The sequence below is a fragment of the Desmodus rotundus genome, chromosome 7 (assembly GCF_022682495.2).
Source record: "Desmodus rotundus isolate HL8 chromosome 7, HLdesRot8A.1, whole genome shotgun sequence".
In the NCBI taxonomy this organism is placed as follows: domain Eukaryota; kingdom Metazoa; phylum Chordata; class Mammalia; order Chiroptera; family Phyllostomidae; genus Desmodus; species Desmodus rotundus.
This window is the reverse complement of record NC_071393.1, coordinates 33,110,541-33,123,734: the sequence shown is the minus strand read 5'-3', so window position 1 is coordinate 33,123,734 and position 13,194 is coordinate 33,110,541. Positions and strand designations below refer to the sequence as shown.

Sequence of the window (13,194 nt, the reverse complement as noted above, 5' to 3'; positions counted from 1 at the left end):
GTTTCCTTGCCTGGACAGATATGTCAGAAAAAAATATTGCTAAGAGAAATGTCAGGAATTTTATTGCCTATGTTTTCTTTGAAAACTTTTATGTTTTCGAGTCTTACATTGAAGTTTTTAATATATTTTGAGTTTGTTCTTACATATGGTGTAAGAAGTTAGTCTAGTTTCATTTATTTGCATGTATCTGTCCAATTTTTCCAGTATCATTTATTTAACAGACTTTACCCCATTGTATGTTCTTGCCTCCTTTGTCAAATATTAATTGACCATATAGATGCAGGTTTCTTTATGGACTCTCTATTTTGTTCCATTGATCTACGTGTCTGCTTTTATGCCCGTACCATGCTGTTTTGATTAGTATGGCCTTGAAATATAGTTTGATATCAGGTATTGTGATACTTCCAACTTTTTTCTTCTTTGTCAGTATTACTGAGGCTATTCGGGGTCATTTTTAATTTCATATACATTTTTAAGAGTCTCATGCTCTACCATTTGAGCTAGCTGGGTGCACCTTATTTCATATATATTTTTAGATTATTTGTTTTGTGAAATATGCCACTGGTATTTTGATGGAAATTTGTTGAATTTATGTATTGCTTTGGGTAGTATGGACATTTTAACATGTTAATTCTTCCTATCCATGAACATGGTATATGATACCATTTATTTGTGTCTTCTTCAGTTCCTTTCTTCAGTGCCTTATAATTTTCCAGGCACAGGTCTTTTCTCTCCTTAGTTAAGTTTATTCCCAGGTATTTTATGTTGTTTTTGATGTAGTTTAAATGATGTTATTTTATTTGTTTCCCTTTCAGATAGTTTATTTTTGGTGTATAAAAATGTTGATTTCTTAACATTGATTTTGTATTCTGCCATTTTACTGAATTTATTTATCACTTCTAGCAGTTTTTTGGTGGAATCTTTAGAGTTCTCTATATACAGTATCATGTCAGCTGCAAATAATGACAGTTTTACTTCTTCCTTTCCAGTTTGGGTGCCTTTATTTCCTCATCTTGTGTGATAGCTGTGTCTAGGACTTCCAGTATTCTCTTGAATTATAGTGGTGAAACCAGACATCCCTGTCTTGTTCAGGATATTAAGGGAATCACTTTTTGTTTTCCTCCATTGTGTATGATGTTGGCTGTGGCTTTGTCATATATGGCTTTTGATGTTCAGGTATGATTCCTCTATTCCCACTTTGCTGAGAGTTTTTTTTTTTTTTACCATAAATAGGTGCTGGGTTTTGTCAAATGGTTTTTTCTGCATCTATTGATATTATCATATGATTATTATCCCTAATTTTTTATGTGGTATATCACATTAATTGATTTGATGATATTGTACCAATCTTTCATACCAGAAATAAATCCCATTTGACCATTGTGTATGATTTTTTTAAGTATTGTTGGATTTGGTTTGCTAATATTTTGGTGAGGATTTTTGCACTGATATTCATCAGGGATATAGGCCTATATATATTTTTTGTAGTGTCTTACCTAGTTTTGGAATTGAGATAATGCTGGCCTTGTAAAATGATCTTAGGGGTCTTCCCTCCTCTTGAATTTTTTGGAATTGTTTGAAAAGCAGAGGTGTTAGTTCTAATTTGAAAGTGTGATTAAATTCACCTGTGAATCCATCAAGTTCAGTACTTTTGTTTGCTGTTTTTTTATTACTATTTTGATTTCATAAGTTATGAACAGTCTGTTCAGATTTTCTAATGCTTCTTGATTCAGTGTTGGAAGATTTTATTTGTCTAGGAATTATCTATTTCTTCCACAGTGCCCAATTTGTTGGCATATCATCCTGTGTAATATTTTCTTATAATCCATTTATTTCTGTGGTGTCAGTTGTTACTTCTCCTCTTTTATTTCAGATTCTGTGACTTCTCTCTTTTTTCTTGATTAGTCTGGTTAAAGGTTTTTCAGTTTTGTTTATCTTTTCAAAAATGAGTTCTTGGTTTCATTGATCTTTTATATTATTATTTTTAGTCTCTATGTCATTTATTACAGCTCTAATTATTTACTTTCTTCTATTCACTTTGGGCTTTGTTTGTTGTTCTTTTACTAGTTCCTTCAGGTGTAAGTTTAAATGGCTTATTTGAGATTTTTCTTGCTTCTTGAGGTAGGCCTGTAATTCTGTAAATTTCTCTCATAGGACTGCTTTTGGTGTGTCCCATAGATTTTGGAAAGTTGTATGTACATTTTTATTTGTCTCAATGTAACATTTTATTTCTTCCTTGATCTCATTGTTAACCCATTCATTGTTTAGTAACATGTTATTTAGCTTTAATGTGTTTGTGTGATTTTCAGGGTTTTTTTCTTGTAATGTATTTCTAGTTTCATATTACTGCAGTCAGAGAAGATGCTTGATATGATTTCAGTCTTCTTAAATTTATTAAGACTTTTTTTGTGTCCTGACATGTAGTCTATCCTGGAAAATTTTCTGTGTGCATTTGAAAAGAATGTATATTCTCCTGCTTTGGGATGAAATGCTCTGAAAACATCAAGTAAATCCATCTGATCTAGTGTGTCATTTAAGGCCTCTGTTTCCTTGTTGATTTTCTGTCTGGAAGATATGTTCATTGATGTCAATGTGGTGGCAAAGTCCCCTATTATGACTGTTACTGTGAATCTCTTCATTTATGTCCATCAAGATTTGTTTTACATACTGGTTGGGGCAAAAGTAGGTTTACAGTTGTCAGTATGTGAAACAGAGTTTATTCTTATATTATTATTTATTATTATTGTATTATTTTCCATACAAACAACTTTAAACCTAGTTTGCCCCTCCTTGTATTAAGGTGCTCCTCTGTTAAGTATGTAAATATCTACAACAGTTATATTCTCTTATTAGATTGACCCCTTTATTATTATATAGTGTCCTTCTTTGTCTCTTACTACAGCCTTTGTTTTAAAGTCTGTTTCATCTGATTTAAGTATTGCTACCCAAGCTTTTCTTTAAATTTTCATTTGCATGAAATATCTTTTTCTATATTTTTCCTTTCAGTCTGTGTGTGTCTTTTATTCTGAGTTGGGTCTTTTGTAGAGAGCGTATGTACAGGTCGTGTTTTCCCTTCAGCTACATTAAGTATTTTGATTAGAGCATTTATGATCTTTACATTTAAGGTGATTATTGATAGGTTTGAATTTTTTGCCATTTTATTCTTTATAGCTATGTTCCTTTTTTCTTTCTTTTACTTAAAGTAGCCCCTTTAACATTTCTTGTAATGATGGTTTGGTGATAACAAGTTCCTTCACATTTTCCTCATCTGGGAAGCTCTTTGTTTCTCCTTCAGTTTTAAATGGTAACCTTGCTGGGTAGTCTTGGTTGTAGGTCCTTACATTTTTTTAAAAATATTTTATTTATTTATTTTTAGAGAGAGGGAAAGGGAGGGAGAAAGAGAGGGAGAGAAACATCAATGTGTGAGAGAAACATCAATGTGTGAGAGAAACATCAATGAGTTGCCTCTTGCACGCCCTCGACTGAGGATCTGGCCGGCAACCCAGTCATGTGCCCTGACCGGGAATTGAACTGGGGACTTTTAGGTTTGTGGGGCAATGTCCAGGTCACTGAGCCACACCAGTCAGGGATGAAAGTCCTTGCTTTTAATTGCTTTGAATATTTCTTGACTATCCCTCTGGCATGAAATGTTTCTGTTGAGAAATCAGCTGACAGTCCTATGGGACATACCTTGAAGGTAACTACCTGTCTTTCTCTTGTGGCTTTTAAGATTCTGTCTTTGATTTTAACCTTGTCATTTTAATTATGATGTGGCTTGGTGTGGACCTTTTTGAGTTCATTTTACTTGAGACTCTTTGTGCTTCCTGGATCTGTATGTCTTTTTCTTTCACCAGGTTAGGGGAATTTTCAGTCATTGTTTCTTTACATAGGTTCTCAATCTCTTGCTCTCTCTCTTCTCCTTCTGTTACCCCTATGATATGGATGCTGTTATGCTTTATGTTGTTTCAGAGGCCTCTTAAACTATCCTTATTTAATTTTTTAAAATTTTTGCTGCTCTGAGTGTTTTCTACTACCATGTCACTGATTCAGTCCTCTGCTTCATCTAACCTACTGTTCATTTTCTTGTGTTTTCTTTATTTCTGACTGGTCCTCTTTTATGGTTTCTCTGTCCTTTTTTTATGCTATTGAAGTTCTCACTAAGTTCCTTGAGCATCCTTATAACCATTGTTTTGATAGTTAGTTGTCCTTTATTTTTTTTATTGTTATTCAATTACAGTTGTCTGCATTTTCTCCCCATCACTCCACCCCACCCCAGTCGAACCCACCTCCCTCCCCCACATCCACCCTCCCCCTTGATTTTGTCCATGTGTCCTTTATAGTAGTTCCTGTTAACCCCTCTCCCCACTGTCCCCTCCCCACTCCCCTCTGGCTATTGTTAGATTGTTCTTAAGTTCAATGTCTCTGGTTATATTTTGTTTGCTTTTTTCTCTTGTTGATTATGTTCCAGTTAAAGATAACCATTGTTTTGAACTGTGTATTTGGTAGATTGCTTGCCCCCATTTCATTTCATTCTTTTTTTAATTTTTTTTTTGAGATTTTCCTGTTTTTTTAAATTTGGGCAATGTTTCCTTGTCTCCCCATTTCAGTGGGCTCCTGGTGTCTTTTTTACTGTGTATTGGGTAGACCTGCTATGTTTCCCAGTCTTGTTAGAGTGCCCTTATGTAGTAGGTGTCCTGTGGGATCCGATGGTGCAGGCTCCTTGATCACCCAAGCTGGCATTTCAGGAATTTCCCTTGTGTGAGTTACATAAGCCCTCCTGTTGTAATTGAGTCTTAATTGTTACTAGCCCTTCCATGTATGGAGTCAGCCCTCAGGCTTGTTTACTCTGAGCACCAACTCCAACCACAGTGTATGAGCTACTGTATAAATGCTGAACACACACACCAGAATTTGCCTCAGCAGAGTCTGGTACCTCTCAAGATCTCTTTTTGGATATGCCACTCGTGGAACCAATTGGTTCCTGCTTTGATGTCTGAAGCTCACCACTGGGTATGCTAGTTCTGGCATTTCTTGGGAGGGACTTTGGTGCCAGTCAATGTCAGATGCTACCATGACTGGCCCTGGGCAACCTTTTTGGATGTGTGAAGTGACCCACAGTTTGTGGCTTCCTCTGCTTGGCCTGGGTGTGCATGAGAAGGGGCAAGCTGTGCATCAAGGACAGCTTCTACCAGCACTGAGTTCCGGGGAAGGTCAGGAAATGGCCTAATTCATTGTGAGGTTTTCCTCTTCCTGACTATGTCTGTGGACTGCCTGTTTTGCTCAGTCACTGTAAGAGCCTGTGGTGGTACATAAGCTGCATGAAATAGGTTCTCAGTGAGTCATCAGGTAGGGGCAAGTGGTGTTCATTAGCTTGATACAGATTCAAACTCAGTCCCAATGCTGGGTCTGTGGCCACTCTGCAAAAGTACCATTGTACACCACGGTCAGTTGCCAGCAGACCTTTGTGGTGAAGCAGGGTCTCAAGGAGTTGTCAGAGTGAGGCTAGTAGAGTTTATGAGGCCCAATGAGACCAAGAGTTGGCCATGTGAAGTGAGGGCTTTGTACCTGTCAGGTGTGCAAGGAAAAAATGGACCCTGTCCTAGAGTAACACTACTCAGTCTGTCCTATATTCTTCCCAGACTTCCTTGAGATTGCCATAGCTTGGCAGCATAGGACCACTGGTCCTATGGGAGGGTGGGGATCCTTGAAGGAGCAACACCAGTCAGGCTTGAAGAAAAAGGAGAAACACTGCCCAGCTACACTACTCAGTCTCTGACACCCCAGTTTACCCAGACCTCTATATCAGAGGCCCAGGCAGATGACTTCACAGGGCATGAGCTCAGCAGGGCAGAGTGACAGAGAGTTGGAAGGGTGGGACTGTTGCATTCCCCCAGGCTGAAGCCATATGGAAGGGACTCCTCCACCCCATAAAGTTGGCATCTGAGGGTAGCATGGAAGGGGGACTCAGCACAGGGACACTTGTAGCTGTCCCTTCAGCTCTCCCCAGAGCCACACAACCCAGTCTCTGCTTGCACAACTCTATTTTGCTCCAAGCCACCCTCTCTCTGCTGGAGCCCAGGTGAGTGGCTGCAAACCAGGTTGTGTGCTGGCCCTTTAAGAGGGTCCCTGTGTTTCTAGTAGACTCATGTCTCTACATGGCAGACAGGAACCCCACTCATTTCCACAACCAGATATTATGTGGGCTCCTTTTCCCAGCTCTGGTGTTCTGGGTTGGGGAACCTGGTGTAGGGTTGAGACCCCATGCTCCTAATGGGGGACTTGTGCAGTTGAGCTATCCCTCCGGATTCTCAGCCCCTGCATGTGGGTGTGGGGCCAACCCTTTTCATGTCTCCACTATTCCCACCAGTCTTGATGTGGTTTGTTCTATAAATCTTTGGTTATAAAGCTTCTATTCAGCTAATCTTCAGTTAGTTATTCAGGTTGATTGTTTTATATTTTGCTTGTAATTCCAGGTCGGTCCTGGGAGGAGGTGTGTTTATCTTCCACCTACTCCACTGCCATCTTTTCTCCCAAATTTATACATTTTCATTCCATTCCTTCTTGCCTTGACATTCAACACTCTTCTACCTTGCAAGTTTTTTCTTCTTTTGTTTTTTTAATTTTTTATTTTTAATTAATTAATTTATTTTTATTCAGTTACAATTGTCTGCATTTTCTCCCCATCCCTCCACCCCACCCCAGCCAGTCCCACCTCCCTCCCCCACCTCTACTCTCCCCCTTGATTTTGTCCTTGTGTCCTTTATAGTAGCTCCTACAGCATTTACTTTGAATTACTAACGTGCATTCTAAGATCTGCTTGTTCAATGATTTCCATTTATTTCTCCCATGATGTTATGATTAGTTACCATCTCCCCCTAAGAGAAGAGTAATGGCTACAGTAACAATAGTGTACAATGAAGCACCAAGCAAAATGGTGCAGGGCTCTGGGTCATTGCTGTGCTGCTAGAAATGGAGATGACATAGAAGGGGTTTTTTGGGACACAGGGTCCCTCTATGACTTGGACCTTTCTCTGCATTAAGCAGTAGTGGAGGACATGGGAAAATATGCTAAGCAAGAAAAACTATAAATAAATATGCTATCCATACACCAAATGGGTATGGGGGTGAGCCACAGAAGGTAAGCCACCCCAGGGGCTCTGAAGCAGCTCACATCTCAGTGGTGCACAGCTGGAGCTCAGAAGAGATGTCCTCTCAGCTGAGTCCATTGTGGCCCCACCAAAGAGAAGGTTTTGAGGACCCTCACAGCCAGTGACTTTGTCACTGATTGCCAAACTTAGAGCCATCAGAGAAGAGTGAGGTTTTCTGTATCACTCTAGCTCTAATTAATTTAATGAGCTCATATTGATTCCTTTTCTGTGCCAAGGTCTGCTGGTAAAAAATGATAGTAATTAAACATGGCTTTTGTCCTCAGATAATTCAGGGTGTGAGGGGTGGTGGAGACAGTCATGTTCTCAGGGAATGTGGATGGCAGGTGAAGTGCTACGAACATGAAGGGTCATAGGAGCATGGAAAACAGGTTGTCTAAGCCAACAGGTGTTTCAGGAGATGCTTTCTGGAAAAGATGACCCAGACCTGATCCCTGAAGGCCTTTGTTAGTAAAGCCAAGAATGACATAAGGACTTTCCAGGGAAAGGAAGTACCAATGAAGACCTGGAGTGGAGCAAAGTATGGGGTGTGAAGGAATGTCAGAGGGCTAAACAGGCCCTAGAAGTAAAGAAGAGCCAGTCACTGAAAGGAACGTTATCCACTAAAAATCTAATATGGGGCCTTATTTCCAATATTTACATATTTGAAATACATTTTCCTACACTCATCCCCATGCCCACTTTCCTTCCTCCTCTGAGCCTTCCTCTTCCATCCATCAGGGCTCTGCTTCTGTACCGACCCTGCCTTTCTCTGCCCCCTCTCCCTCTGCTCCCTTGTTCTCTTCATTCTTGTCATGCAGAGTCAGGACAGTGATGGCAGGATAGAGGGGGCATTCATGGGGCTTCAGAGGGTGCCTGTTTCTCATGGTTTTCCTGGACAATGACAGAATCTACAAGCCCCTACATTAATCCCATTATATTGTCTCCCCAAAGTGTAGCCTCCCACTTGACACCCAGTAGGCAAGATATAGAAAGGAAAACAGGAGAGGCAAGCCAGCATTGGGAGCCTTTGGGTGCAAAGCTTTCAGTGTGTTCATGTGAGTCTTCAAGGCAGTGAAAGTCCCATGGCCTATGCCACCCTCAGTGACCTCCCACATTTCTGTACCGTGTTTGCACACAGCCTGAGTCAGTCTGTCCTGGGCCTCCCACAGAAACAGTGTGCTCACCAGATATGACTTTCCTCCTGCTTCTTCCTCCTGCACCCTGTCACTGGATGATCCTCACAGTCCTCTTCACCTCCTCCCTTCCAAGCAGCCTGCCCATCTGCCATCTCCTCTCCCTGCTGTGTCTTTAACCTATAGCCATGCTCATTCTAACAAACCTTGACCCCAGTTCTACACTAGCTTCTGTCCAATCTCTCCTCCCCTTTCTATCTAAGCTCCTGGCAAAAGGAGAATGCTTTTGCATATGTATGCTTCCATATGTCCTGTTTTCTTTTTAACTTCTGCAATCTGACTCTGGCCTCATTATTCTACTGAAGTTCTCTTATTAAGGTCACTTACGACTCCTCTTTTTTTGTGGAATGGATGGGTCTTTATCAGGCTTTAACTCATGGGCCTTTCTGACATTTGTGAGATTGCATACAAGGCCCCCTATGATCCAAGCCCTCACCATGTCTCCATCTTCATTTCCCACCACTCCCAAGGCCAAAATTTATGCTCCAGTAGCACTAAACTGCTGCAATTCTTCACATCCATTAGGTTTTTTTCTTGTCTTCTTGACCTTTTCTTAGGATCATCTTGCTTTTGCTTTTAGTCGTCCTTGACTGTCCAATACCTGCTCATTTTTTAAGAATCAGGTATAGGCATCATTTTCTGCAGGCATCCTTCATTCTGTCCCCAGGCTGAGTCCAGTGCCTATGCATCTATTTATCTCTATTGTCACATTGATCATAGGATGTTATTATTATCTGTTTATGTACTTATCTCTTCACATGCCTGTGAGCTTTATTCTAGCATTTAGTACAGTCCCACGCACACAATAGTGACAAATTGATGTCTACTGGATGAGTGAATGAATTTTGCCTGGAAAAATTGTCATAAAGGAGGAGATAGTTGAGTTGAAATTTGAAGGGTAAATGTCTCCCCATACAGAGGAGGACAAGGGGAAATACCTCATTGCCAGCTTAGGTCAGGTTGCTTAGGAGCAGAGTCTGAGATAGGTAATCTTGGAAAGCGAGGTAAGTCGCAGGGGAAGAGAGTTCAGCAAGGATGTGATCTAAGCTGGAGACCAATTCAACCTGAGCTGCCAGGAGCTCTGGCTCATTACTTATACACAGAGTTGGTCCCCTGTGTTGGTCAGTCAATGTCATTAGGGTGAGGAGGAGTGATTGGAGTGTATGTGTGTTGGGGGGAGGTTCATACCCTCCCATGTTGAGTGACTCCCATGGAGCCAAGGCCAGCTGTAGTTCTCATCAGCCTACAGTCACAGTGGCTGCAGATGGGGTCCACAGGAAGGGACACAGGTGGGACACAGAAAGCACCACCACTTTTGCTGCAGAAGAAATGGCACTTGGGGAACTGCAAATTGTTGGATCTTGCTGGAGCAGCAAAGGTAAGTGAACTGGGGCTGAGAAGTGGAAGCCAGCTCCAGAGAACCATGTGATGCATGAAGCAAGAGGGTATTAAGTATGGGATTAACTGCTTTCAATTGCACTAAGGAATATTGAAGTGGATTAGTGAGTGAATGGAGGAGAGGAGCAATGCCAGAGCAGGGAGGCCACTTAGAAGAGCATTCAATAGTTAAGGTGAAAGCTGCTGACAGTTTGAACTAAAGCAGTGCAGCAGGGATGGGGGAGGAGTGTCATATAGGAGAGTGATTAAGCACTCAGGAGGGAAGGTATTTCTGGCCAGAGAGCAATCTCAAAACACCTCATAGGAGCAGTACATAATTCTCCCACTAGGAGAAGCCATCTCTGTTTTCCATTATGCACTCACCTAGCAAGAGTTATAGAATTTGGCTCATCTGTATCAAAATAATGCAAGGGGAGTACAGTTCTGGAGTTCTACATTAAGGGAGTTTTGCATTTCTGCATTTAAAAGTATATGAGAGGAAAAGGGGGGAAATGGAGGACATCTGTAACAGTGTCAACAATGAGATTGTTTTTTTTTTTAAAGAAAAGGTGTATGGGAGGAAACATGTGTCAAATGTCCTCTCTGTGTAAGTCATTGTTCTGGCTGCCTGGTAGGTAACTAGGGGAAGGTGGACATAAAGATCAGTAAAGTATGGATCCTGCCCTCATGTTGCTCATAATCTTGTAGGAGAGCTAGAAATGTAGACAACCAACCATACTATAAGGCAGATTGAGATGTTGCTTCAGTGGCAGTGCATATATGCTTGATCTTGGCTGAAGGTGGAGAATACAAGAGAAGTATAATAACATGTTCTGGTTGCCCAGATGAAGGACTAATTAATTCTGCCACAGGCCCAAAGGATCTTGCTTAACAGAAGATGTGACATTTGAGCAGGGTCTGCAGGAAGAGAAGGAGGTTGATGGGTGAGGAATGGTATTCTAGGCAGAGGGACCAGCAAATATAGTCATTCTTCAGGAAAAAAAATTATATATATATATATAATCTCCATCCCCCAAAGGAATTAAGAAATTTTGGCTTGCCTAAATTAATTCCACAATAGAGATGGAAATAGAAACACAAGAATTCCAGGTTTTGGTATTTTAGTCTAACCTTTCATTAGATTCTCATTACCCTCTTGTTACACAGGAGGAAACAGTTTGAGTTCCAGGAGGAAATAATGCTATGTAAACAGAAGTCTCTGAAATAAATAGGTATATTAGTGTACAAAGGATAGTTATTTAAACCTGTTCAAATCCTAATGTAGTAGTTGACTGACATAAACAAGTCTAAATGCAAAGATTGTATTCAACCTGCTGAAATCACCCTTCGGGACTACCTATCTGAAGACTAATTATTAGGAGAAGAGCTGGGAGATCGCTGGAATTTCTCTACTTCAACCCTCTTTCTCTTGCAGGTCAACAACGAACGGCTGTATCTACCCCTGAAATTGGGACAAGGCAAGATAAATATCTTTTCCTTTGGCTTCCATGTAGTGGTGGAAACTGATTTTGGCCTGAAGGTTGTGTATGACTGGAAGACCTTCCTGTCAATCACAGTCCCGCGGAACATGCAGAACAGCACATACGGCTTATGTGGCCGCTATAACGGCAACCCGGACGATGATCTAGAGATGCCTATGGGTCTGCTTGCATCCAGTATCAATGAGTTTGGTCAGAGCTGGGTGAAGAGGGACACTTTCTGCCAGGTTGGTTGTGGGGACCGCTGCCCTTCCTGTGCCAAGGTGGAAGGTTTCTCAAAGGTGCAGCAGCTGTGCAGCCTGATCCCCAACCAGAACTCTGGCTTCACCAAGTGTCACAGCAAAGTCAATCCCACCTTCTTCTACAAGAACTGCCTGTTTGACTCTTGCATTGATGGGGGTGCAGTGCAGACTGCCTGCAGCTGGCTGCAGAACTATGCCAGCACCTGCCAGACTCAGGGAATCGCAGTGACTGGCTGGAGGAATTACACAGCATGCTGTGAGTCCTTCCCTTATCTTGCCTTGTGTCCTGATTGGTGTGGGTAGTTCAGGCTCCCATCTTCATAGATGTCTAAGAAAATGGAGTAGAGCAATATAAGGACATGCACTTTGGAATTGTTTGTTGTCTGCAACACCGTGTATAATCTCCCAGAGCCTCCATTTCTTTATCTATACCATTGAGTTAATACCACTTATTTCACATGCTGCTCAGAGGATGAAATAAGATTGTTTACTATTATTTTTTTAAATTTTATTGTATTTTAATTTTTAAATATTTTTTTATTTTTCAATTACAGTTGACATATTAGTTTCAGGTGTACAACATAGTGCTTAAACATTTATATAACTTACAAAGTGATCACCCTGATAAGCCTAGTACCCCTATGACATCATAGTAGTTATCACAATGTTATTGACTCCATTCCCTATGCTGAACTTTCCATCCCCATGACCATTTTGTAACTACCAATTTGTACTTCTGAATACCTTCTCATTTTTCACCTAATCCCACAAGTCCCTCCCATTCGGCAACCATCAAAATGTTCTCTATTTCTATGAATTTGTTTCTCTTCTGTTTGCCCATTTATTTTGTTTTTTAGATTCCACATATAAGTGAAATCATACAGTATTTATCTTCCTCTTTCTGATTTATTTCACTCAGCATAATACCCTCTAAGTCCATCCATGTTGTTGCAGATGGCAAGATTTTATTCTTTTTTATGGCAGAGTCATATTCTATTGTATGTATGTCTACTTCTTATCCACTCATCTATTGATCGACACTTAAGTTGCTTTCATATCTTGGCTATGGTAAATAATGCTGCAATGAACATATGGATGCATATATCTTTTTCAATTAGTATTTTGCATGTCTTTGGATAAATACCCAGAAGAAATTGCTAGGTCCATATTTTGTCTGTTGCTATAGATTTTCTTTTAAAATCTGTTTTGTCTGGTATAAGTATTGCCATCCCAGCTTTTTTATTGGTTTGTTTCCATTTGTGTGAAATATCTCTTACCATTTTTTAAATTTCAATCTGTGTGTGTCTTCTGATCTGAAGTGAGACAGCTTATGTATGGATCTTGCTTTCTTATTCATTCAGCCATCCTATGTTTTTTGATTGGAGCATTTAATCTTTACATTTAAAGTAATTGTTTATAGGTATGTATTTATTGCCATTTTATTATTCATATTTTTAATATTTGTTTCTTCTTTAAAAGAAGTCCCTTTAACATTTCTTGTAATACTGGTTTGGTGGTGATGAACTCCTTTAGATTTCCATTGTTAGGGAAGCTCTTTATGTGTCCTTTAATTCTAAATGATAGCTTCACTGGATAGAGTAAACTTGGTTGTAGGTCCTTGCTTTTCATCACTTTGAATATTTCATGCAAGGCCCTTCTGGCCTGCAAAATTTCTGTTGAGAAATTAGCTGACAGTCTTAAGGGGACTCCAGGTAGGTAACTGCTTTTCTCTTGT

General features: G+C 40.3%; 1 protein-coding gene across 1 annotated transcript in view; it reads left to right on the top strand.

Annotated features, from left to right (window-relative positions):
- The window catches only part of LOC112301902 (tubulin-specific chaperone cofactor E-like protein), a 199,192-nt gene that overhangs the window by 129,007 nt on the left and 56,991 nt on the right, over positions 1–13,194 (top strand). Inside the window, exon 18 of the mRNA XM_045192705.3 lies at positions 11,154–11,715. Coding sequence (XP_045048640.1) covers positions 11,154–11,715 — 562 coding nt within the window. The remainder of the gene's footprint in view (positions 1–11,153; positions 11,716–13,194) is intronic.